This window comes from Loxodonta africana, chromosome 20 (assembly GCF_030014295.1).
Source record: "Loxodonta africana isolate mLoxAfr1 chromosome 20, mLoxAfr1.hap2, whole genome shotgun sequence".
Classification (NCBI taxonomy): domain Eukaryota; kingdom Metazoa; phylum Chordata; class Mammalia; order Proboscidea; family Elephantidae; genus Loxodonta; species Loxodonta africana.
In genome coordinates this window covers 78,492,871-78,519,841 of record NC_087361.1, presented here as the reverse complement: position 1 = coordinate 78,519,841, position 26,971 = coordinate 78,492,871, and the positions used below count along the sequence as shown (strand labels likewise).

At 37.4% G+C, this 26,971-nt stretch overlaps 1 protein-coding gene across 15 annotated transcripts in view; it reads right to left on the bottom strand.

Annotated features, from left to right (window-relative positions):
* DENND1B (DENN domain containing 1B) overlaps window positions 1-26,971 on the bottom strand; it is a 287,699-nt gene that overhangs the window by 228,315 nt on the left and 32,413 nt on the right. For 6 of the 15 annotated variants that reach the window (XM_064273450.1, XM_064273440.1, XM_064273443.1 and 3 more), the window contains exon 2: window positions 3,035-3,134. The exons of 8 other annotated variants lie outside the window; for them this stretch is intronic. In XM_064273450.1, coding sequence (XP_064129520.1) covers window positions 3,035-3,134 — 100 coding nt within the window. Of the gene's footprint in view, window positions 1-3,034; window positions 3,135-8,636; window positions 8,731-26,971 lie in introns of all 15 variants that reach the window. One more of the 15 variants, XM_064273441.1, reaches the window with a different exon arrangement.

Genomic DNA, 26,971 nt, shown 5'->3' with positions numbered 1-26,971 from the left:
AAATTGCTTAATCTAAAGGTAATATAGGTCAGAATTTTAAAACAACCCTAAATCCAAGAGAAAATATCCATTCATTCTAACTCTCTGAGAAGCATATGTGTTTTGGAAAAAGCTGATTAAGATGATAAAGTTACTGAGAAATCAGATACCCTGCTGTCAGCTCCAAAGCGCTGCTGTTTGTTGGAGGGAAAATGCAACTAGAATTACTATTATGCTGATTTTAAAACCAATGTTTTCTACTAGTTAACTACACACAATCTGTCCTTCTTTAACAGGGTCGTGAAATCAACATAAACTGGGAATTGTGAGCTTCTTTCACATGTTAGGGTTCCAGAAAGATTAACAGATTGACTCTTACAGCTGATCATTCACGTCTGTACAAGTCTCTGTATCTCTCCATTTGATTATTTAATTAGAATTTCTCAACAAAGTGACAAAAATGGGTTTCACATGTGTCACAAGATAGTGATGGCTCTAAATTTTTTATAGGAATTTCATTAGAAAAGTTTCTACAACATTTAATACATTCTCTGATACTGGACTTTTCTTATCATATTTGCAAAGGAATTGAAGATGACTTGTTTTTACCAAGCTACACATAAACACACCAAGTTCTCCAATTTACCGTACTATAATTTTTTTTTTGGTCATATATGAAAAAACACTTTATTAACAGATTAGATGGAGCTATCTGACAGTACATTAAAGAACTTCTTGGAAGCAGCTTCACTGCTTAATAATGTATAATGAGGCATAAGATAAAAGAATTGATTGACCCCTGAGCAGACGGAAACAAATAATAAGGTACAGTGTTATGCACTATTAAATCACGAGTTAAATGTTTCTCTTAAAATGTGCAACTCAAAATAGAGCTTTGAAATTCTGTAATTTTTAGTAAATATAATTTTTAAATTTCTCATCTGAATGATTTTAAATATCATGTTATTAACAGGTCTCTTTTTCTGTATTGTCAAATAGAAATTTCATACTTATTACTTTTAAAAATATGTATATAAGTCCAATTTTAGAGATTTTCTAATTATACACTGGAATAACATTTTCACTTATTTGGTCATCATTTTTGTCTTAACATAATAAAAACATTTTTAACAACAAAAAACCCAACACTTAATTAGGTACTTTTATTTCTGATACAGCCAGCATAAAAACCTAACTGGTTCTAAAAACCAAAAGCTTCAAGTCAAAACAGTTTATGACAGATTAAATGGTGGGCTGTAAGAGGAATAAACACTGCCCACTAGTTCATTCGTTCAGGTATTTACTGAGTGTCTAAAATGTGTCCATTATTCTGGGCCCTAGGGATTCAGTCGAAACAGACAGAAATCCCTGCCTTTATGGGGTTTGCATTCTAGAAGAGAGACAGAAATAAATAAAATAAGTATATCGCTAAGTATGTGTAATAGTGGTAAGTGCTTAAGAGAAAAAAATAAAGACACTAAAGGAACTTGATATAAAAAACTGGGGAAAAGGGTTAAAATTTTAGATATGGTAGCCAAGGAAGGAATCACTGAGAAAGTCACTTTTGAAAAAGATCTGAAAGAAGTGAGGAAGCTAGTCTTAGAGTTATCAGGAAAAGAGCCTCCCAAGTAGAGGGACTAACAAGTGCAAAGGCCCCTGTGAGTAGTCTAGTGCCTTTGAGAAACAAAGAGACGAGATGAGGTCTCAGAGATAAGGGGGAGCAGGCAGATCATGAAGGGTCTTATAAGTCATAAAAAGGATCTTGGCTTGACCTCAGAGAGGAAGCCACAAAGAGTTTTAAGTAGAAAAATGACATGGTGTGACATATTTTAACAGGACCACTCTGGCTCCTATGCTGAATATAAACTGAAAAAAACCACTGCCTTTGAGTCAATTCCAACTCATAGCAACGCTTAGGACAGAGTAGAACTGTCCCCACAGAGCTTCCAAGGAGTGGCTGGTGGATAAACTGAAAGGCAACAAAAGAATAAAGCCAGTTATGAGGCTACTGCAGTAATCCACATGAAAAACAGAATGAACTTCCCAGGAAAAGGACTTGGGTCTTATACATTATTGAGATTGGGATTCAGACATACATGAATGATTTGTGGTGAAATAGCAGGGAAGGAAACAGATAAAGTAACATTTACAAGAGATCCACCCTACTGAATTCATCCCAAGGAAAATAGCATCTAAGAGTGAAATGCAAACTCTCCCAACAGATTAAAGAAGACGTTTTATGAACCACAACCCAGTCATCCTGGTAGCACGTGGATATTCTGGAAGGGAAAGGACAGTATCTTCTTAAACTAAATGAGTTCTAGCTCTGCAGAATACTTTTTTTTTTTTTGATTGAATAATTTTTTTTTATTTGTTTTGCTGTTACTGTTCAGAATATACACTGCAAAACACACAGATTCAACCACTTCCACATGTACAACTAATACTGATTACATTCTTAGAGTTGTGCAACCTTTCTCACCCTCCTTTTCTGACTTATTCCTCCCCCATTAACATAAACTCACTGTTCCTATCCAATCTTTTGAGTTGCTACTCTCACTTTGATCCCACATACAGAGTTCTTAAAAGAGCATAATGTTCAAGACAGGCATTTTTTACTAGTTTAGCTAAACTCTGTTCGGTTTTGAGAAAACTTCAAGAGATATTTTTGGTGCAAGGTTTAAAGATTATCTCAGGGCATAAGAAGCATCTCTCTACCCACTTTGCAGAACCACAATCCAGGCTGTGAAGGATCAAGTGGCATTGATAGTGCAAAGAGCTGTGACTGAATCATCACCAGAATGGCAGTGCAGGGGTCAAGAGTGGCAAGAGTGAAACTAACAGCCCAGGATGTGCTTCTAACAGTGCTTTGAGGTGTGGGCAAGTGTCACCGTCATCACCAGCAGTATCACAAGCAGCCCTGATAAGTGGTCTGAAGGAATGACTGTAGGTGGACATTAAGAGCAAAGGCATGAAGCATAAGGTTGAAGAAATTCCTCAGCATCTGTAACACACCCCTAGAGGACCCACGGCGATAGGAAAAGAAAACGAATACCTTGAAATGGGACAGAGCTCCTGAAGGTACACAAGCAGCGGTTATCAAGCGGGCAACAACTGAGTCTAAGTATCAACGTGACATCTTCTGTAGCCTGAAGCTAGAGAAATCGAAGGACTTTTGGGTAACTTTTAAAATTTCCACAATAAAAATTAAGAATCTTGATAACAAAAAAAAAAATTTGATGATCATCATAATGGGCATAACATTAATGTGTGACATATTTCAGTTCTTGATTACAAGAGATAAACTTTTGGGTCTCAAGACACTATGGAAGAACAAATATAAGAAGAGATGCAAATAGACATTTCATTCTGTTTCTAATTAAATATGTTGTTTATTTTTAATATCATCCCTGATAGTGTCCAGAAATTTCCTTGAATTAATAATAGGTATTTTTTTAATGCATCATTAGCCTTTAAGGTCAATATTATGATTGGCAAATATAACAATGATACTGGCAATAAGAAACGTTTCCTAGAAGGGACAGGAAACTATTAGTCTTCTGAACTCATCTGATAATAATTAAGTCCTAGAGTAATTTTCACCTACTTTCCTTAAAATATATAATTATCATGTTATTGGGAATTTTATTAAGATTTTGCTATATATTTCCAATAGAAAACAGTGATCTAGTTTTGGGGCCAACCGAGACGGAGTCCACTTCCAGTAGACGTAGGAGCAAAAAACAATTTCACAAGGATAATTTGTCATGTGAGATTACAGATGAAAATAACCACGTATTGTAGATCACAGGCTAGACGGGCCACAAATGGCCTTATTTTCTCTCCCTGTCTATGTCCCACTGAAACAGGTACATCTATTTATATTCTGCACCCAAACAGGGACTGCTCCAAATCTCTTAGCTTCCCTCCTAAACTGTCAAATAGCCCTAAAGGTTGAAAGTTCTTCCCAATGTCCCACTAAATCTGTCGTAAGAGAATGTAAGTAGACTTTTATTTCTTGCTGAAAACCTGTAAAAAATGGATCATTTGCACATATAATTTAAAAACTAAAAAAAAAAAACCTCAAAACTATTACCAAACCTCTGCTTTCCATGCCTCATAAATTATTCCCTCCCACAACTCACAAATAAATATAGTAGTTCTCAACCTTTCTGCTCACCATTACAATTACCTAAGGAAGGCAGATGACACAACCTTGCCTGCTGAAAGCGAAAAGGACTTGAAGCACTTACTAAGGAAGATTAAAGATTACAGCCTTCAATATGGATTACACCTCAACATAAAGAAAACAAAAATCGTCACAACAGGACCAATAAGCAACACCATGATAAATGGAGAAAAGACTGACACTGTCAAGGATTTCATTTTACTTGGATCCACTATCAGCACTCATGGAAGTAGCCATCAGGAAATCGAACAACGAACAACATGTTGCATTCGGCAAATCTGCTGCAAAAGATCTCTTTCAAGTGTTAAAAAGCAAAGATGTTACTTTGAAGACCAGGGTGTTCCTGACCCAAGCCATGGTATTTTCAAATCACCTCATATGCATGTAAAAGTTGAACAATGAAAAAAGAAAACCGAAGAAGAAATGATGCCTCTGAATTATGGTACTGGCGAAGAATACTGAATATACCATGGACTGCAGAAGTAGTCTGTCTTGGAAGAAGTACAGCCATAGCGCTGATGGTAAGACTTTGTCTCACATACTCTGGACATGTTATCAGGAGGGATTAATCCCTGGAGAAAGACATCATGCTTGGTAAAGTAGAAGGTCACTGAAAAAGAAGGAGACCCTTGATGAAATAGACTGACACAGTGGCTGCAACAATGGGCTCAAACATAACAAGGATTGTGAGAATGGCGCAAGACCGGGCAGTGTTTCGTTCTATTGTACATAGGGTCACTATGAGTCAGAACTGACTTAACAGCACCTAACAACTACAGCAAGGAATGTGTTTAAAAAAAAAAAAAAAAATGAGCCCTTGGCCCCACCCCAGGCTAGGCAAAACATTTGGAAGTTTTTAAAAACTTCCTCAGGAACTCTAATGTGCAGCATTGGCTGAGAAACAATCTGTAAAGAAATTCTTTACTCAAATATTAGATTCAAAACTAGAATATGATATATAATGCAATAGGACATGAGGGTGTTTTTTTTTTTTTTTTATGTTCGTAAGCATCAGTAAAACAAAATTCTGTATCTCATGCCCAATTTTCCAATGACAACTTCATCATCTTAAACACGTGTCTAAAATTGAATCATTATCTCCCTTACTCAGGCACCAATGCTAAAAACCTCAGAATCATCTTTAACATGCCTTCTTCTTTATCCTCTATATCTAATCAGCTGCCTAATCGTGTTAGTTCTTCCTTTGAACTACAGCTCTCATCCATTCCTCCCCTTCCATAGTCATCCTGCTCTAAATCCTTATTCTAACTAGTCTTCCTGCCACTTGGCTCTTCCCTACCCACTGCCACCAGATTAATCTTAAAAGAGTATTTTTATTATGCCTCCTTTTACAGAAAAATGTTCAGTGGGCTCCCTGCTGCTTATACTAATAAAACCCAACTTCTCAGACTAGGTAGACATTCAATGTCTCAAATAAAATACTTAAATCATAACACAAGAAAATAATTCCATATCCATACCCAATTTCATCCTACCTATCTGAACTCAAAATTACAAGCAGTGATAAGACTGCTGGGACACGGACTCTACTATGAGATCTGACTAGGTCCGTACACACAAGACACACAGTGTTGGCAACTGAAAGCCATTATTATTATTTATAGACAGCCAACAGTAAACAACAAGAATGGATTACTTATAAAAAGCAAACCATAAACAACAGAAACAGATTTGAGGTGAACCAGTCCCCTCCACCCCTATGAGCACCCCACTTAGCATTATAAGGGAGGAATCCACTCATATCTAAAAGAGGACCTGCTCAGCCATGCTAAATTGCCCATGTTCCTCTCTGTGTTACTGGGCGGGCACACCATGGACCAGGTGTCAACAAGTCTCTCTCTTTCTCTTTGTCTCTGTCTCTCAGCAGATGTGTGATCAGGTCAGGTCGAGTGCTGCATGACCATATTCTGTCTCTCTCTCTTTTTCTGTGGCTTTTCTTAGCTGGGTATGTCCCCCTATGCTTGCTAGTCTAGCTCTCAACCAGCAGCTTTGGGACAACCCTGATCCAGTGCCAGGGTTAGAACAACAGTACGACAGCTCTCAGAGTAAAACTTTTGTGTATGGTCAAGCCTCTGCTGGATTGGCAACCTAGCTCCATTGATGATCTCCTGCTCAGGGGTGTCTAGCTCCTTCCGTGGGCCGATTCGCTCACTGCCACCATCTGACAGTCTCAGGGTTCCCACTGCCGCCATTTGTCTGCCACTCAGCTCTCCTGTACTTGCCCTGTTTCTCTTAGTCTTCAGTGTTTTCAGCTCAGTGAGGGTTACCAGCTCAGTGTCATAGCCCTTGACCAGCTCTCCCAGGAGGTTCTCAGCCCAGGTTGCCATGTCCAAAGCACACACCTCACTCCTGGCGCTCATCAGTCAGGAAGTTCCATCCGAGCCTCCATGTTCTAGAGTTTTTATCAGTCACTAGGCAAGACCCCAGTCAATCCTGGTAAAGGTCAGCTATTAGGCAGGGCACAGGGGCCCAGACAATCTGTGAAAAGGTGGACTGTAAACTGACCAATCCTTACAAGCCACTTACGCAGATAACAAACCAATCTCTTGTAAATCACTTACGCAGAGAGCAAACTGACCAATCCCTTGCGTGCCATTTATGTGGACAGCAAAATGACCAATCCTTTACCAGATCTCTACCTAACCAATCGTTTTGGGAAAATTACAGATACAGGGCCAGAAAGGCCACATAAAAGAAAGCCCCTTGCGCCACAGTATCTAAGTGTATTTCCCCTACACTCCAATACAAATTTTCATATAAATCAGGTTTATTCCCAATTGCAAACATGTACTTGTGCTCCAACACATCCTGTTCACCTTTCCTAAAATCCTATGTTCTTTTTTTTCCATGACTCCAATGTCTCTATACATTACTCTGGACCTATGCTATAAGGTCTTCCCAAAACACTGCGAACAGGCAGGTTCTCCCACTCCAAGGCTCCTATAACACACGTGTCATTTGAACCAGTTATTCTGGAACTTCTGAAATACACTCTTTTATAGGCTACTTAACTGCTTTGTGTCTCCTCATTTTAAAAAGCTCCTAAAGACAAAAATCATGCTTTATATCCTTAAAGTGTATGGCTTAAAACTAGTTTTTTGTTTTTTTTTAGTATTCTACTGAATTTATTTTTCATTCTCTCCATTCAGTGAACATATATAAGGCATATAAAATTCTTCCCTATCACAGCAATTTCTTCAGAGTAAATTTCATGAACTTAACTTGCTTATTTTCATTTGCTTATTTTGAGAAGCAGTTAGTCTACTCTAAAATAAGATTGATTAATTCTGATTTAAAGGTAATATAATAAATCAAATATTCATTGACTACCTAAGAGTTAAGTGTTATGCCCTTATATGCACACATTTTCACTAAACAAGCAAATCAGCAAGGTAAAGCCCTTACTAATTAAGAAAGCACATACTTCAAAAAAGGTTAACAGTAATCACACATAAATTGTCCTTGGACTTTGCCACTGATGTGTTTTCAGTTGTTTCTACAATGTAAAGCACAGTAGTTCTCAAATTTATTGGCCTCCGAACTCCTTTACACTCCTAAATATTATCGAGTACCTCAAAGAGCTTTTGTTTGTGTGAGTTATGGCTAATAATGTTTACTGCATTAGAAATTAAAACTGAGAAATTATTAAAACACAAAAATATACAAATACACATTCCATTAGCCACCACAGAAAGGATTTCATCGTGCACTGAAGTCTCTGGAAAAGGCCACTGTACACTTGTGAAAAATAGGAGTGAAAAAGGCTAATGACATCTCAGTATTTTTATGAAAAAGTCTGACCCTACAGAGCCCCAGAAAGACTCTAGGGTAACCCCATGGGCTACCAGACAACACTCTGAGAGCCACTGGTACAGCGCAAAGGTTTTAGAAAACAGGGTAAAACAATGTTTACATGTGGTATAAAGCTAAAAAAAAAAAAAAAAAAGTAAAATTCCCTTTAAAATCTTAGAGAAAGTCAAGGTATAGTTATTTCCTCACTTATTTACAAATATATTCCCTTTTTACAAGCAGAAAAGGGAAAGGAGGGTCTCAAAGTTAAATGCCTACAGGAGACACAAAGGTATCATAAATGAATGAACTATATGAGACGACAGGGAATAGAGGGACATGCAGCAAGACAGATTCCATGTCCCTTCTGAAGAAAGCAGCCATTACTCAACCCCCCAGCCATGTGGAATGTGGGCCTGGTATTGACAGATACTCAATTTTGCAAAAGAAGTCAGACTTTTTATGAAAAATCTAATTTTTACATTGGGAAAAATTACTGAACATTTCAAAAACACTGTGGGAGCCAAATAAGATCCATCGGTGGGCCATTATTTTTTAATCTCTGCATTATGGCATAGGGGGTTAAATTAGAAAAAGAACAAAATTCTTTAAGGTTGCTCATACATTAAAACAAACAACTACTTGAAATTTTTATTACCTGTTTTCGTGGCTTTTAGAATCAAGACAGTTCTGGTTTGGCTAACCCAGTGTGCCAGACTAACTGCAACAGAATCCCTTCCAAGCTGATGATTCTAAGGCAACATTTTAAAACAAAGTGAGCATGAATATTATTAACAAACCAGTTTCTTTAAATTTAAGAACCCCATATTTTATAAATAAGTCAGATGTAGGCCGTTTAGGCATAACTGGCACATATATACATTACAGAAGTTTAACGTTTTTGAAATGGCTGAATTTTACAGGTGCTCTATCAAAAGAAAATACAGTCTAAAATAGAACAGACATTACTACTCTAAAAGTAGCTTACTGGAGCTCATAAATGTTGACATTATCATATGACAACTCCATGATTCAACCTAAGGCACAAGTGAAATCTCAAAGGATATTAGCCAGGAAGGAGTTTTGAAGAATAGTGAATACTACTTCATTCTGGTTAACTTCTTGAGAGTATTCACGTCACAATTTGGAAGAAATAATGACAGAACCAGACAGACAAAAGGATTAAAACAGATCAGAAAAGGAATCAACAAGAGAAGGATTATGTCATTTGGGACACTAAACAAACTCACATATTTAGAAAAATAATTATTAACTGAGAAACTAGGAAAATAGAGGAAGACAAGACAAACTGGAAGGAAAAAAATGAATTTGAAATCCATAAGACACAAGCCAAAAATATCCTTATATTTATTTGGATGTTCTATCAATAAGCTATTCTCTAAAAAAGTGAGCAATGGATTCCTGTTTTTATGTTATTCTGCAAGACGTACTAAGAAAGTAAAATAATAAAAGAGTTGGAAGACTGTCATTTGAAGTTGAAAACTTTAGGCAGTATATAATCACAACTTCAGTGAACCCTTAAAGAAACATGGCATAGTAATTAAGAGGCTGGATTCTGAAGTCAGACATCGCGCACATGCCACACATTGCCACTCACTAGCTATGCGTGACCTTTCTCAAGTTACTTAACTATTCTGGGCCTCAGTTTTCTCCTCTGTAAAGTGGTGATAATAATAGTTGTCACCTCATGGGAAGCCGTTAGGTTAGATGAACACCACATACACATATACATTGCTTAGCGCCAGACACATAAGAAGTCTCAGATCGAAAAAAAATTTTATATCATAACAGCTATTATTATTATTCATCATTATAAGGAAAGGGGAGAAACATTAAGATGTATCTACAAATAAAATTTGCCAAGATGAATAGAGATTAGCCAGTATGACAGGTTACAATTTGCCTTCTTTCCTTTTCCATAAATCTGCTTCCCCTCGCCCAGGGCCTTCCTGAGTCTGGTCATTTGTTTTGTACTGCCTCCTTCTCTATTTCTGTCATAAAGAACAGTTCCTATCTTTTTTTTTTATATTTACAGTACTCAACTCTATAGTTCAAAACTTGGAGTACTGCACTATAGTTTATCACCTATTCCTACCTAACTTGTCCACTTTATGTGTTCCACCTCCTTTCTCTTTCTTTCATGTCATTCTTAAATTCTGTCTTCTATCCTTACCTCTTCTCCCCTTAGCTCATCACCCACTAACCAGCACACCTTCTCTTCTTTCTTCCTCTCGTCCTCTCTTATCTCCTTTTCTCATTTCTGCCAGGATAAAAAGTGAAAACTGAGTAGCTAGGGAGAAGTGTCCACTGTCAACAAAAGGAATCAGAATAACGGAAGAAACATTTGGTTAAAAGATGACACTATGGCTGACTAAGGTTTAGAATATGCCTCAAATAACACAATACAAGCAGCTGCCTATGCATGTTTATACATGGTGTCCTCAGTGATGAGTTATATACATTAGTAGACAAGCAGGGAGCCCAAATGCAGAAGATCTCGAGCATTATCTGGGACTGACACCTGACAGACAGAACGGGAGGCAATTAATCAGACTGGTAGATCCAAGAGGGCAGGTGACTCACTGGTTAACTAACAACTTCTATCAGTTCTAACTGGATTGTAACTAAATTCCCACTAATGGTAATACCAATATAAGATCAGAGCAGAAGTCTTCAGATTCTTTTTACACTAAAATTACAACTAGTTCCACCCAAAGACCTATACAGAGTAAGTACCAAAAAGCCCACAGATCAAACGGGAGAGAGTCTTAATATACACCAGAGATGTGCACTATCCTATTTCTCCATTTCTGTATAGGTCATGTATCTACACAGAAATGGAGAAATAGGATAGTTTCTCCATTTCTGTATAGATACAGTACATGGTCATGCTAAATATGGAAATTGGGGAAAACAATCAAGAGAAAAAAAGAACAAACTTTTATTCTCACATAACAAGACAATAAACATTCACAACTTGGCAGAAGTCTGAAATGGAGCTTCATAAGTAAGTGAGAAAGAGGAGAAGAAAAACTTTACATTTCTACTGTTTCTCGCATTTATATTGTGGTCTGCAAGATGCAGTCTTCAGATTAAGAAATGAAACACATATTTAAGAATAAAAAAAATATTAAGTCAAAAAAACACACTTAGAAATATGCATGTATTATCAGAACTCAAGTAACTATCTCAGACAGTCATCTGCTTGACCTGTTTTTATAAACACAGCATATGAATGTTTCCCTTTTTATTCTTCTACCTTAACCCCCTTCTCCTTACTGGCTTGATATTTTACGGTCAGAGGTTAAACTGCTAACCCTTCACCTTGCGGGCAAGTTTTTTTCCCCTCTCACAAAAGGTTTTTCACAGCGTGCAGCAGTCGGATTAGCCCCTCTCAAGAAGAACAAAAGCTATGTCTTTGTGTTGGTGGCTTGGGCATGGAGCCCCTACATCAGAGGAAGCTGTCCTCCTCAACATTCACAATAACGATATTGTGAGGCTCCACGAAAGCCTGGCCTCTCAGTGTCTAGACTCCCATGCAACCAGCCAGTCAAACAGAAAATCCTGTCAGGCACTCAGCTGAAAATTAACTAAGGTATCCTGTTGAGAACCTGATGAAGATGTTATTTGACCATACGGTAAAACTTTCCATTGTTGAACATAAAGATAAGAGAAAAACTTTTAGAACTCAATGCTTTAACAGTCTTGGTCACCAATTCACACATGGGTCAGTAAATGTATTTTACTAACATATAACCCCTTCCCTTATACACTCTCTTAGAATAACACATAGGCTTATGAAATGACATTCTAAACTCTGGCACCTAAAAATCTGCCTAACTAGATGATACACACGGAAAAATTAGATTATTTGTATTTGAAGTTTTTACATTAGATACTTCTTATTGGAAATTTTACATTATATTTATCACTGAAGGGACTGGTCAAAATGTAAAAGTCAAAAGTAAACTGTCATATCTTTTTACATGTCTTACAATCTATTTAGATTATAAGCTTTCAGTGTTGAGCAAAGGAGAAATAGTAAACCACAAAGCAGATTTAAGAAAAAACAATTTGTAAATTTTTTAAACATGTGAAACACATTAGACAATTTTATATTTGGTCACATGATGATAGTAAAAGAAGAAATTTATGAAGTATGGTAGGTTACAGGTAAATTCATTGATATTTCCAGTGGTTGTGAGGAGAACAGCAGTTTTTGGAATATACACAGTCTTAGAACTGACACCCATAATAACAACCAATACTGAAAATTATTAAATGAAAACAATATTAAATATGATTATAACCACATTAGATAAGCTCATACTTAGGTCTGGAAGGGATTACAAACAATAGATTTTTGTTGTTGTTGTTGTTAACAAGAAAAAGAATGAACTTCTTCCTTTTTTTCCGAATTGTCTATAATTGCTATTTTAATAATTAAAGAACAAAGGAAACCTTGTAGAATAATCAGCATAGTTCAAAAGATTCCTAATAGATGGCAATTAATAAAAAATAAGGGTGTAATCACTTTATACAGTATTCAGAAGTAAGAAATAAATCATGTTGGCTACACGGTCCACACAGTAATATAAATTGATTTCCCAAATTTTAAGAGGAATATACACTTGCTTTTTAAATCCATAATGATGATTAACCTGACAACTTCAAGAGGTCATGACCAACAAACTCAACAAAAACTAAATTTATTCTTAGGAGGAAAAAATTCAATGCATATATATGTCACTTATCCAGCTTGGAGGAACTTATTCTTTTAAAAGTCACATGAAAATTTAAGCCTGGAAAAGGAAAACATTAAATTGAAGACTCTGTAACAAAACACAGGCAATGACTTACATGAAATGTTAAATATTTCATTCCTACTTCTACAGAAAAAAGATACAAAAATGTAACAAAATTAAAAATAACATTTGATAAAAGCGAAAAATACAATTATACAAAAGTAAATTCTTGTTAAGTCTATAGGATATACAAATAATGTAAAAATTAAAAGAACGTTCCAAAACCTAAGATTGAACGGGTCTATATGTCTACCATTAAGTATCTTTTCTATCCATGAATTATGCCCCAAGTAAAATAACAAAGAAAAAAGACAACCAATTGACCGTGACATTAAAAATCAATGTCACATGTATATTAAAGACACAAGGGAAACATCTAAAATAATTAATTATGATAATCTCTAAAATGTGGCACTATGACTGATTTAGATTTTCTTATATACACATTTCTTTATTTTCCAAATTTCTATCAATAAGTATGGATATATGTGCTCATATATATGCAGTATGTATATACTTCACATCAGTAGTAGACTACTGGAGTCCTCGTGGCTCAGTGGTTAAGAGATCGGCTACTAACTGTAAAGGTCGGCAGTTCAAATCCATCAGCCACTCCTTAGAAACCCTACGGGACAGTTCTACTCTGTCCTGTAGAGTCACTAAGAGTCAGAATCAACTCGACGGCTAAGGGTTTGGTTTTTGTTGTTGTTGTTGGTATACTATCATAATTAACATAAAAGAAAATTATTCATTTGTATTTAGTTTATAAAGTACTGAACTTTGAGAAAAGAATACAAGAAAATATTCTCATTTGAAAGTATTTGTATATATCAGTCACTTCCTCTGACATATAATCAAACTAGAAGCTCTAAACAAGAATTTTACTCAATGTTTCCTTTAAAACTTGATTAATTTTGACTAGGTTCAGGATAAAATATATTAACATTCCAGATTTTCAAAATTAAAGGAAGTGTTATGGGTTGAATTACATCCCCCAAAAATATGTATCATAAATCTTAACTTCTATGCCTGTGGTTACAATCCCACTTGGGAATGGGTAGTCTTTATAATGTTAATGAACAATATTCATGTAGGCTGTGCCTTAAATCTATCTCTTTGGAGATAAAAAAGAGATTAAACAAGCAAACAAGCAAGCAGAGAGAGGGAAGACACATGCCAAGCCACATGAAGGCAGACCAGGAGAGAGAGAGAGAGAAGAGAAAAGGCCTTCCCCTAGAGCCCGCACCCTGAATTTTAACTTCCAGCTTCCTAAACTGTGAGAAAATAAATTTGTTTGTTAAAGCCACCCATCTGGAGTATTTGTTATAGCAGCACTAGATACCTAAGACAGAAAGCTTAATGCTTGGGAATAAATCATTCTGGGAATAAATGAGGAACAAAGACAAAAAGGGAGAAAACAAAATACAAGAGAAAGGGCAACATACATATATACATGTATCATTTGTGTGTCAGTATGTGAGTGTGTGTGTGTATATACAAATGTGTGTGTGCTAATATTAGACAATTCTATAAAGTTCCTTCACAGTTTTAAATGCTTCTATAGTATAAATGTAATTGGACATTTTTGGCCAGCTGAACCAGTATGCACATCATTAAGACAGTAGCTCCATTCCCACTACTGTTTCCCCAGTATTTCTGTAAATCCACTGATATGCATGGCAGCTTGTGTTTAGAAATTAGATGAGGAAGGAAGTGTTTCCATGAGGGATGGATGAAGGACAAAGGAAAGAGCAGAACAAGTTTGGACCAATACTGTGTTGTTTATTCCTCTCAAGCTCGTTGACTGGGGTGAGTTCCTGGAATCAGAGAAGATACCAACTTAGTGTAGACGTGAGTGGCCATCTACTAAAAAAAAAAAAAAAAATTTTTTTTTTTTTTTCTCAAATCCGTTTTCACCTTCTTCCTCAGCACTTGGCCATGAAACTAGAGGCTACATTTTCCAACCTCCCTTACAGCTTTTTTTTTTTTTTCTTTTTTTTATAGCTAAGTGTAGTCATGTGACTAAGTTCTTAGCGAGGAAACTGATGTATGGAAATTTTTCCCGCCCTGCCTGAAAAGAAATTGTTTGCATGAACTACTTTTATTTCCTGTCCTTGCAGGCTTGAACTTGGACACAGTAGTGACCCAGCTTTGACTTTCCAGTTAAGAACAACACTCTAGGAACTAGCAGAGCAACAAGATCTAAGGAACACGGATCCTGAATGACTTCACAGAACAGTACCCTCCAGTCAGACCGCCTGTCTCCAAATTTTCATATTATTTAAACTACTGCAGAGCCCTGGTAGTGCAGTGGTTAAGCGCTCGGCTGCTAACCAAAAGGTCAATAGTTTGAATCCACCAGCCACTCCTCAGAAACCTTATGGGGCAGTTCTACTCTGTCCTATAGAGTCGCCGTCAGTCAGAATCTACTCGACAGTAACAGATTTAAACCATTGTATTTGGGGGGTCTTTAAGTTCCAGCAGATCGGCCTTTATTCTTTTAAACAGAGCATTAAATAAGAGGACGGACCGTTCTGAAAGAGGAATAACTGATTTAAAAGAACACCTTTAAGGATTATCCCAGAACACACAGGGGGAAAAAAAACAGACCAGAAAAAATAAAAGATGCAAAACAATCTGGAATCCAGCTTACTCTAGTTCAAAAACATGTATCTCTAGCACATAGAACGAACTAGGCAGTCTATAAATGTTTGCTTAATGAATGAATGAACAAGTAGACTGGCCTCAAAATGGAAATTCATTTTAACAGAAGAGAAGATGGATAAAATGGGTGTCAGTGGTTGCTTCGAATAGCATAAAAATTCTCACTGATTTAAAATGGACAATTTACTTCTTTATCTCAAACTTATATATTAGAGATAATGAAAATTCTGGGGGCTTTGTCTGTATTTGCTCAAGGTTCAGAATTCAAGGTGCAAAATCTTGGGTTATTTCTACATATTTACATTCTTATTTGTTACTTTTAATAGCAGTACTAAAGTACAACTACCCAAATGTTGAAGGCAGAGTGTCTCAACCTCCATATGCTTTGCAAAATACATCTGTTTCAAGTGTTTTGTTTTTTGTTTTTTGAATTGTCCGAGAATGCTATTCAGTTCCATTGGATGGATTTTATAAAATGCCCTGTCTTTTGGCAGAGATTTAAAAATAAATTTAAAAATCCAGGCTGTTTTACCTCAGTGAGTCTTTTTGCCCAGTGCATTAAAAAAAAAAAAAAGAAGAATCATTATACTCTGAGGCTACTTCTTATTACCCTGAGGCTACTTCCTGTGGGTTCATGGGCACATTTCCTTTGTTAGAGGTAATAATCTGAAGTGTTGCTTTAACAGTTTATGTCTACTTTTGTATGACCTATGTGACACTCAATTTATAATCGACATTTAGACTTATTTAAAAAAGAATAATTAGAAAATAAAGGTTGGAATAACTGTAAAGCAACCTCTCTTCAGAGCTCTTCAGCTACAGATTAAAACTTCTATTGAACTGGAATTGCAAAAATTTTTAGTTAGAGAGAACCAATACACTCATTTTGAGATTTAAGGAGATTAAATGTTTGCCCAATTCTTACATTTTAAGTTGAAATGAAAATGTATATATATATATTTTATATATATATATGGAGTTCACCCTGAAACAATAATGAAGTCATTACCATAACCATTCTCCATAAATACCCACACTTACTACATTTCTATTTTACTGGAGGAAACCCTGGTGGCGTAGTGATTAAGTGCTACATCTGCTAACCAAAAGATCAACAGTTCAAACACACCAGCCACTCCTTGGAAATTCTACTCTGTCCTATAGGGTCACCATGAGTCGGAACCAACTCAATGGTAATGGGTTGGTTTATTGTACTGGGATGGCTACTCGTTAGCTTTACTGACCTGTACACTTTCTGTTTTGGCTGCTATCCATATTTCTGTTATACCACACACTTTGAAAACAGCTTCCTCTTTTGTTGTAGCTGAGCACACAGCCAAGCATTCATTCCTTTGAATACCTCTTTGAAACTTATTTCATAAATGAGATTTCTCAATTCTTGCATTCATTCCAGAAATCAAAGCTCTGTTGCTACCTCTCCCGAAAAATCACCCAAGACTCATGACTGCACATTCAAAGGCCTTATTCTTAGTCTAAATCATCCTTGGTCTTTTTTGTCACATGATATTGTCAGTTTTCATCCAACCCTACACCATCAGTTGTTCCAACTGCACACATAGGGGTCTACAGGGGACCTTGCCCCTCTTCTGTAATCAGTTACAGGGCAGCATACCAATATCTCTGCAATCTCCCCCGTACACCAGACAGTCATCTGGCCTGTGTCCAAGTGGCTGGTTCTACGTACCACCATAGCCTTATCCCTTTAGACAATGGCTTCAAACTTTCAGATGCCTAATGATCACCTGGAAAGCTCTGTCAAAACTGCATATTCCACTCCTGACCACTTCCCCCCATAAAAATAATCTAAAGAATGACTCAAGAACCAAAAAAATAATCTAAAGAATGACCCAGGAACCAAATCAATTATTAAATAAATAGCTCTAAAATATATACTGACAAACAATGAATAGCGGCTCTTCCCAAAAACCTATGGATGTTCAGCTAAAACACTGCAACTGGAAAGTGTGCCAAAACTCCTGAGGTCCCTCAAAACAAAGAGATGTTTGCATTCCCTACTAGTCTTGTTTTCTTCTTCCTACTTTGAAGGATTAAAGGAGGTTCTCTTTAATCATTACAAAGGCAATGCTGCCATGACCCAAGGTAGACAATGAAGACATTCACAGAAATACAAAAATCTAATTTATCAAGGGCTGCAAAGCCTCAAGGTTTCAGTATGTATAAATTGGTAAATTTCAAAATAAACCAAAAAAAGCAAACCCATTTCTGTTGCGTCGATTCCAATTCATGGCAACCCTACGGGGCACCTGGTGGATTCAAACTGCCGACCTTTCGGTTGGCAGCCATAGCTCTTAACCATTACACCACCAGGGTTTTCAAATTTCAAAACAAGCATATGTAATTCCACATTTAAAAAAAAAAAAAAGGTCACCTTCCTTAGTTCAGTTACGCATCTCCTCTTAGTCCCAATAGAACTGTGTTTGCCAATTACCTAGTCTTTTTATGTTGCTGTTTTTCTAGGTTTGGGGTGGTTTTTTTAATCACCTAGTTTTTAAGTAAGTTAAGACATTACTTATTAGTTCTAAAGCCAAAATTCCCAGTATGATGCTGAAATTGTGTGAGATAGGAAAGGGATGATGTAGAGATGCTTACCTTAAAAGCAGATAGCCCAGGTAATTCTCTCCAACAGCTGATTAATTCTCCAATTTCTATAGATTATTTTCTCAACTTACACTGTCCTTCAACTGTTTTTACACTAATTTCTCTGCCGTCTACTTGTTACATGTCTTCTGCTCTCTATGTGATGCGGTGTGATTAAAATGCACAAGTATCCACAGCTATATAACTTGAAGAAAAGGAGTATCTAATATAATCACAATTGGAGAAGGAGTTTTTGTGACAAACTATTTTGAAACAATGCTAAATTTTGCATTTAAGGTGCTATTTTTTTTTCCACTTGACATAAAAAGCTTTCCCTTTCAAAATCAAAAATATCAACATTAATCCCATAGTAGGAAGTGACTGCCCAGGTCACAATTCCCTCTGTCCTGGTAGCTGCAGCCTATACCCAGGATGGGGTCCCAGCAAGCACTTCAATATTTGATGAACCTGATCACAGGCCACAGCTGAATGAGCCAAACACAGGACCCAATCTGGGCCAGAGGAATTTGGATCATAAACTAAGAAGCACACAAAATGGAAGATGCTGATATAGAATCACTTTTTTGAGAGGAAGCTGACAAAAGATCCTCAGAACTACCCTGATAACTATATTCCCAAAGACTGTTTAACCCATATATGTAGGAATCACATTTTTTTCTCTAACCATAGGTAAAAAAAAATAAAAATTTTATTTTATTTATTTATTTTTTTTTAGAGAATATTAAAACAGCACTTATAAAATCTATAAAAAGACATCTAAGTCTAGTCGAGAGAGAGTATCAAGGACTGGATTTACCCTCCCTCTTTAAAAACTAGGTCCAAGACAGCAATGATACAAAGGATGGACTAAAGCAAAGGCTACAATTATAAAGCACACTTGCAATCTGCTTTATAAGCATTTGTCACATTCACTGGTTGTTATGATTTCCTCAGAAACCAACTGCTGGGCCAGCTGGAAAGATTTACCCTATAATTTTGAGGAAAGGTGTGAAAAGCAAAGCTGATTGATACCCGTGTTGATAGATAAATCCAATGGATAAAGAAAGGGCCTCCTTTATTCTGATAAGAAAAGCATTCAAAACTTTTTTTTCCTACCCCTGTATTTACCCATAACAAAACGAAACTGTTTTCCTGAATTGTTCAAGGCTAAAAAGAAAAAGATTAAGGCAAGTAAATCATTATTCTACATGTTACTGAGCTAGCTTCTCTCAAATCAAGCAGAAACACCACTGGCTGGTGAGAAATGACATCTGCCGAAGAGTCCTTTTCCTGAAGTGGTAGCACTTCTTAATATGCACCAAGATAATCAACATAAATCAAGCATATATGCCAAATAGTCAACCCCATCAAGGGTATATTAACCAAGTAAGCATATAAGGTGATTACAATGATGCCATCCTTATTTATACATATTAATAGCATAAACAGTTAAAACAGTTTTAAACTATTAACATAAATTAAGGTACATTCTAATGTTAGAATGTCTACAGTAGAACAAGCCTACATTGAGAGTGTCAATATATAACCCTTAACAAGTTTCTGCACAATAGTATGAATCTAATTTTTCATTGACAATTTAAAATAATTTTAGATCTAAATAACTCAAAAATCTATTTTGCCTTTACTGAAGAGTTTACTATATTAAAAAAAAATCTTTAAAAGTACCTTCAAATATTTAGAGATTAACTAGAAAAAGTTTAGAACTTTAGGACCTACATCATCTCAACAGATTAACGATTTAAATATTAATTTACATGATCCTAAACAGAAAATTCGAACCACCAACCTTTTGTCAAGGCTGTAAATCTTCATGGAAGCAGACTGCCACATCTTTCTCCTGTGGAGCAGCTGGTGGATATGAACTGCCGAACTTTTGGTTAGCAGTCCAGCACTTAACTACTGCCATCACTAGGGCTCCTTGAAGTGAAATTAAAAACCTGCCATCGAGTTGATTCCGACTCATAGCGACCCTACAGAACGGAGTAGAACTACCCACAGGGTTTCCAAGGATCGGCTGGTGAATTCAAACTGCCAGTTTTTTGGTTAAGAGCCAGGCTCGTAACCACTGCACCACCAGGGCTCCAAGAAGTGAAATTAGAACCCAGAAATAAGAAAGATGCTGAATCATCACACCTGTATCTGGGTGGTACCAGAAGCAAGAGCAACTTGATGCTAAACCACAGATTTGGAAATGGAGCTAGCTGAGTACCTCCTGCTTCTAGTCATTATTGGATCAGGGAACTGGAATTATTCAGCTACTAGATAGATACTATATCACTGGCATTATTAAGGAAACCCTGGTGGTGTAGTGGTTAAGAACTAGGGCTGCTAACCAGAAGGTAAGCGGTTTGAATTCACAAGGCACTCCCTAGAAACCCTATGGGGCAGTTCTACTCTGTCCTATAGGGTCTCTATGAGTCAGAATTGACTCGATGGCAACAGGTTTGGTTTTTTTGTTTGTTTGTTTATAAATGATAGGGAGTGGCTGGGTGGCTATTTTACACTGGTGGTCAGAGACGACCATTCTAAGGACATGCATTTAAGCTGAGAGCCAAATGACTAGAAAGATAGAGCCATACCAAGGTGGAAGAGGAGGAGAACTGGGGAATAATATTTTTTTGGTTTGGCATTATTAAACATTAAATAAGTAGTCATTCAGATTACCAACTGGTCAATGTTAGATTTCTGTTGAAATGTTGCTAAGGCTGACACGAAAAGAAGGCCATCGTAAAATAACAGTCATCTCTTTCAGCTTGACACTGAGTTCATCCATCCAGTAATTCAAAAAAGATGAAAGGGTAATTTTTTAACAACTTGGAGGTTTCCCAAAATTTGTCAAAAAAAAAAAAAGAAAAAGGCTTAACAAAATCAAAAAGACCAGTTGTGAGCCAGTATTTTTCACTGATTCAGAAAACCTCTTTCCCCGTTAACTCCTTATTAACAAGTAAATCTTCAAATTAGAAATGGTCACATTCAGAGAGCATATGAATAACAAAGGCACTTCTATAAAGTAAAAACAAGAATTAAAACTTTATTTTATCTGAATATAATTATTAGGTTCTCAAGCACAATTCTTTACTGAGAACAGCAGTTACAGATGAGGCTTGGAAAGAGTCTAACACATTTAAATTTTCCCTCTCCCTAGACTGTAAATTCCTTTGATGGCCGGAGCCTGTATCATCTCTGAATTCCCTTTATCACGAAGAATAATGTTTTATACATTCAGATAGCTAGATGGATAGACAGACAGACATGCAGTAGAACAAACAAGCAAGCAGCTACATGCCACAGAGATTAAAAGCTTAACAGAATACTTTGAATGCTGGAGGAACCAACTAACTGGCTATTAAAGACAGGTCTGGAAACAGGAGAAATGACAGGAGGTGTGAAGGTGACTGGAAGGCGGAAGGGAAAGGTGGTCACAATAACAAAGCCTCCACTGCAGACAGGTGAAAGAAAAAGGGCACTGGGAGATGCTACCGGGGCCAAGTGCATGGTCAACGAAAGAAAAATGAAGTTAATGGAAGAGATAAAAGACAAAACAAGGAGAGGCATTAAAAGCAAGTCGAGCAACACTGAGAAATATAAACAGAATCCATAATCTTATGACAGGCAAGTGACATATTTTCAATTTCACCAAAGCAAGCTTAAATAGTGCCACTTTAAAGAATTCTGTGGCATTAATAACAGATGAAGAAAAAGTAAAAATAAAAGCCTTCGAGTATTGTAGCACATCGCTTAAAGGAAAATTAACTTAAAGACAGAAAAGCTGCCTTACATAAAGAAAATCTCAGGGAAGAAGTTGGAAAGTTGAACCAGTTTACAGCACAGTCACTCAGTCAGCATACTATGCAGCAAGAAGATAGAGCTCTGAATGATGCATTAGAAGAAGCTTCAAACTAAATTCAATAAAGCCTGGTGAAAACAGTTTGCATGCAATGCATCCATATATATCTAAGGGGACAGTCATGTAAATGTTCTAGCAAAAGAATTGGCAATTTCCCAAGGGACTTACAAGAAAATTTTAACTGTGTTCTCTAGGAAGAGACCCTGAGGGACTTAGGATCTAAGGTTTCCTAGGCTGGGTTTTCTAGAGCAGCAAAACCCATAAAGAATATAAACATAACATATAGATAGATTTATATCAAAGAAACAGCTCACAAAATTGTAGAGGCTGGAATGTCCCAAGTCCATGGATTAGGAGAGAGGCTTCTCCCAATTCACGTAGCTGCAGGGGCTGGCGAACCCAAGATCAGTAGGTCAAAAAGCAGAGCTCTTGTTCACAGGCTGTGAAGATCAACGAATCTCAAGATTGGCTGGCAAGACCCCAAGGCTTCTCCCCATTCACGTAGCTGCAGAGGCTGAAGAACCCAAGATTGGCAGGTCGGACAGCAGGGCTCTGCTCACAGGCTGTCAGATCAACGAATCCCAAAATTGGCAGATAAGCTGATAGCTCAAGTCCCAAGAACGGAGGTCAGACAAACAGGAGGCAGCTGCAGTATCCAGAGCAGCAAAAAGCCAGAACATCTGCTATATTCAGATGCACACCCCCAAGGAAACTTCCTTTCAACTGTCTGGGTACTCATAGCAGATCCCATCATGGGAGTGATCACATAAAAACAATGAGCATCATGGCCCAGCCAAGTTCACACAAAATCTTTACCATCACATAAGGTAAGAGAAGACCTACTTTTCTTTGTAGTCCCTTTGCATAATGTAATAATTTTTTTTTTTTTACCATTTGTGCTTATTATTTCCTGATTTAAAAAATGTTTTAAATAACTGCATTAAAACAAATAGGAGCTTTAAAGAATTATCATTAAAACAAATGTGTAACCTGATTATAATAGGTTTAGTACACTACCATCCATTTGGAGATGATTGACAAAACTATCATGAAGGCAATATCGTGACCTGAGCTTTAAATAATGAGTACAAGTATACTATACAGAAATGGAGAGGAAGTGATATAGGGACACAAACACCTAACATTTGTTTGAGTGGCGAGTGAGTGATGTAGGGCAGTGAAATCAAATTTAAGATTACCTGAGTCCAGATCATGAAGGATTTTAAAAATTAGGCTTAAATGTGAATCTTATTCTAGAGATCAGGGTTTCTCTCTCTTTTTTTTTTTCTCCCAATCCAACAATTTCTACATGCACAATTCAGTGACATTGCTTACCTTCTTCAAGTTGTGCCACCTTTCTCGAGATCTTTTTCCAAATTGTTTCATCATCATCAACACAAACTCATTGCCCCTAAGCTTCTCATCTAACCTTTTGAGTTGCCGTTGTCAATTTGATCTCATATGGATAATTCGTTAAAAGAACACAATGATCAAGGCAGATGTTCTTATCAAATTGAGTTAAACTACTGTTTGGTTTAAAGATGACTTCAGGGGATAGTTTCAGTTTAAAGCTTAAGGTTTAACCATTTCTTCAGGGCAATAGTTTTGAAGGGTTATCCAGCCACAACGGCTTCAGAAAAGTCTGACTTCCATGAAAATTTGAAGTTATATTCCACATTTTCCCTTTTGATCAGGACTCTCCTACAGAATCTATGATCAAATCATTCAGGAATGGTCGCCAGGCACCATGAAGTTCTCCTGGTCTCCCGGGAAAGAAGGGAGTTATTCATGGAGGCAATTAGACACCTTTTCTAGTTCCTCCTGTAATTCCTGATCCTCCTTCCTCCTCTGGTGCTCCAGGCAAATGGAGACCAGTTTTTGTACCCTGAAGGGTCTCTTGCAAGCTTTTAAGACCACAGACACTACACAGCTAAGTAGGAGGTAGAAGAGTAATATTAAAATCAGTATTAAGCCAACTGATTATAAGGTCCCATGAAACCATGACCCTAAACCTCCAAAACAAGAAAACAAATCTCAATGAGATATTTGATTGTACACAGGTAGTATCAGCAGGTGCTTTTTTTTGTTTGTTTTTTTGGTAGAAATATATATAATACAACATTTGCTCATTCAACCTTTTTCAGTGATATCAACTACAACTATCATGCTGTACAACAATTTCCCTTAATCGATGCTAAATTTTCCTTCCTGAGTTCAGGGTCCCTTAAACATAAGAATTTGTAGATCCCAAAATCGAAAACCTAACCCAGTCCCATTGAGTTGATTCTGACTCATAGCGCCCCACAGGACAGAGTAGAACTGCCCCACAGAGTTTCCAAGGAGCACCTGGTGGATTTGAATCGACGACCCTTTGGTTTGCAGCTGTAGCACTTAACCACTACGCCACCAGGGTTTCCCTCCTGGCCTTTATGGTTAACAGTTAAGCTGTTAACCACTGCGCCACCAGATTAGGTGCTCGCTGTAGATCCCAGCATTTGAAAACATTAGTGATGGAAAGTTAATTGGCTGGGAAACACTACCATATAGATTGATCACATGATCAATCAGGCCAGTCTCACTCTGGTAGGTATGTGTAGGACAGACTGGTTCCACTAGGTTTCACAGAAATATTACAGATACAAAGTTAGGTGCCCTGGTGATGCAAGAGTTAAGTACTTGGCTGCTAACCAAAAGGCTGGCAGTTGGAACTCAGTGGTTCTATGGGAGAAAGACCTTGCAATCTGCTCCTGTAAAGATTGCTCTTGTTGTTGTTAGATGCCCTCGAGTCAGTTCCGACTCATAGTGACCCTATGCACAACAGAACGAAACACTGCCCAGTCCTGCGCCATCCTCACAATCATTGTTATGCTTGAGCTCATTGTTGTAGCCACCATGTCAATCCACCTTGTTGAAGGTCTTCCTCTTTTCTACTGACCCTGTACTCTGCTAAGCATGATGTCCTTCTCCAGGGACTTATCCCTCCTGGCAACATGTCCAAAGTATGTAAGACGCAGTCTCGCCATCCTTGCCTCTAAGGAGCATTATGGCCGCACTTCCTCCAAGACAGATTTGTTGGTTCTTTTGGCTGTCCGTGGTATATTCAATATTCTTCGCCAAAACCACAATTCAAAGGCGTCAACTCTTCTTTGGTCTTCCTTATTCATTGTCCAGCTTACACATGCATATGATGCAATTGAAAATACCACGGCTTGGGTCAGACGCACGTTAGTCTTCAGGGTGACATTTTTGCTCTTCAACACTTTGAAGAGGTCCTTTGCAGCAGATTTGCCCAATGCAATGCGTCTTTTGATTTCTTGACTGCTGCTTCCATGGCTGTTGATTGTGGATCCAAGTAAAATGAAATCCTTGACAACTTCAATCTTTTCTCCGTTTATCATGATGTTGCTCATTGGTCCAGTAGTGAGGATTTTTGTTTTCTTTATGTTGAGGTACAATCCATACTGAAGGCTGTGGTCTTTGATCCTCATTAGTAAGTGCTTCAAGTCCTCTTCACTTTCAGCAAGCAAGGTTGTGTCATCTGCATAACGCAGGTTGTTAATAAGTCTTCCTCCAATCCTGATGCCCCGTTCTTCTTCATATAGTCCAACTTCTTGGATTATTTGTTCAGCATACAGATTAAATAGGTGTGGTGAAAGAATACGACCCTGACTCACACCTTTCCTGACTTTAAACCAATCAGTATCCCCTTGTTCTGTCCAAACAACTGCCTCTTGATCCATGTAAAGTTTCCTCATGAGCGCAATTAAGTGTTCAGGAATTCCCATTCTTCGCAGTGTTATCCATAGTTTGTTATGATTCACACAGTCGAATGCCTTTGCATTGTCAATAAAACACAGGTAAATATCCTTCTGGTATTCTCTGCTTTCAGCCAGGATCCATCTGACATCAGCAATGATATCCCTGGTTCCACATCCTCTTCTGAAACCGGCCTGAATTTCTGGCAGTTCCCTGTCGATATACTGCTGCAGCCATTTTTGAATAATCTTCAGCAAAATTTTGCTTGTGTGTGATATTAACGATAGTGTTCTATAATTTCCACATTCGGTTGGATCACCTCTCTTGGGAATAGGCATAAATATGGATCTCTTCCAGTCAGTTGGCCAGGAAGCTATCTTCCATATTTCTTGGCATAGACAAGTGAGCACCTCCAGCACTGCATCTGTTTGTTGAAACATCTCAGTTGATATTCCAACAATTCCTGGAGCCTTGTTTTTCGCCAATGCCTTCAGAGCAGCTTGGACTTCTCCCTTCAGTACCATTGGTTCCTGATCATATGCCACCTCTTGAAATGCTTGAATATCGACTAATTCTTTTTGGTATAATGACTCTGTGTATTCCTTCCATCTTTTTTTGATGCTTCCTGCACCATTTAGTATTTTCCCCATGGACTCCTTCACTATTGCAACTCGAGGCTTGAATTTTTTCTTCAGTTCTTTCAGCTTGAGAAACGCTAAACGTGTTCCTCCCTTTTGCTTTTCCATCTCCAGCTCTTTGCACATGTCATTATACTACTTTACTTTGTCTTCTCGAGAGGCCCTTTGAAATCTTCTGTTCTAGTTCTTTTACTTCATCAATTCTTCCTTCTGCTTTAGCTGCTCGACGCTCAAGAGCAAGTTTCAGAGTCTCCTCTGACATCCATCTTGGTCTTCTCTTTCTTTCCTGTCTTTTCAGTGACCTCTTGCTTTCTTCATGGATGATGTCCCTTGATGTCATTCCACAACTCGTCTGGTCTGCGGTCACTAGTGTTCAATGCATCAAATATATTCTTGAGATGGTCTCTAAATTCAGGTGGGATATACTCAAGGTCGTATTTTGGCTCTCGTGGACTTGCTCTGATTTTCTTCAGTTTCAGCTTGACCTTGCATATGATCAATTGATGGTCTGTTCCACAGTCGGCCCCTGGCCTTGTCCTGACTGATGATATTGAGTCTTTCCATCGTCTCATTCCACAGATGTAGTCAATTTGATTTGTGTGTTCCATCTGGCGAGGTCCAT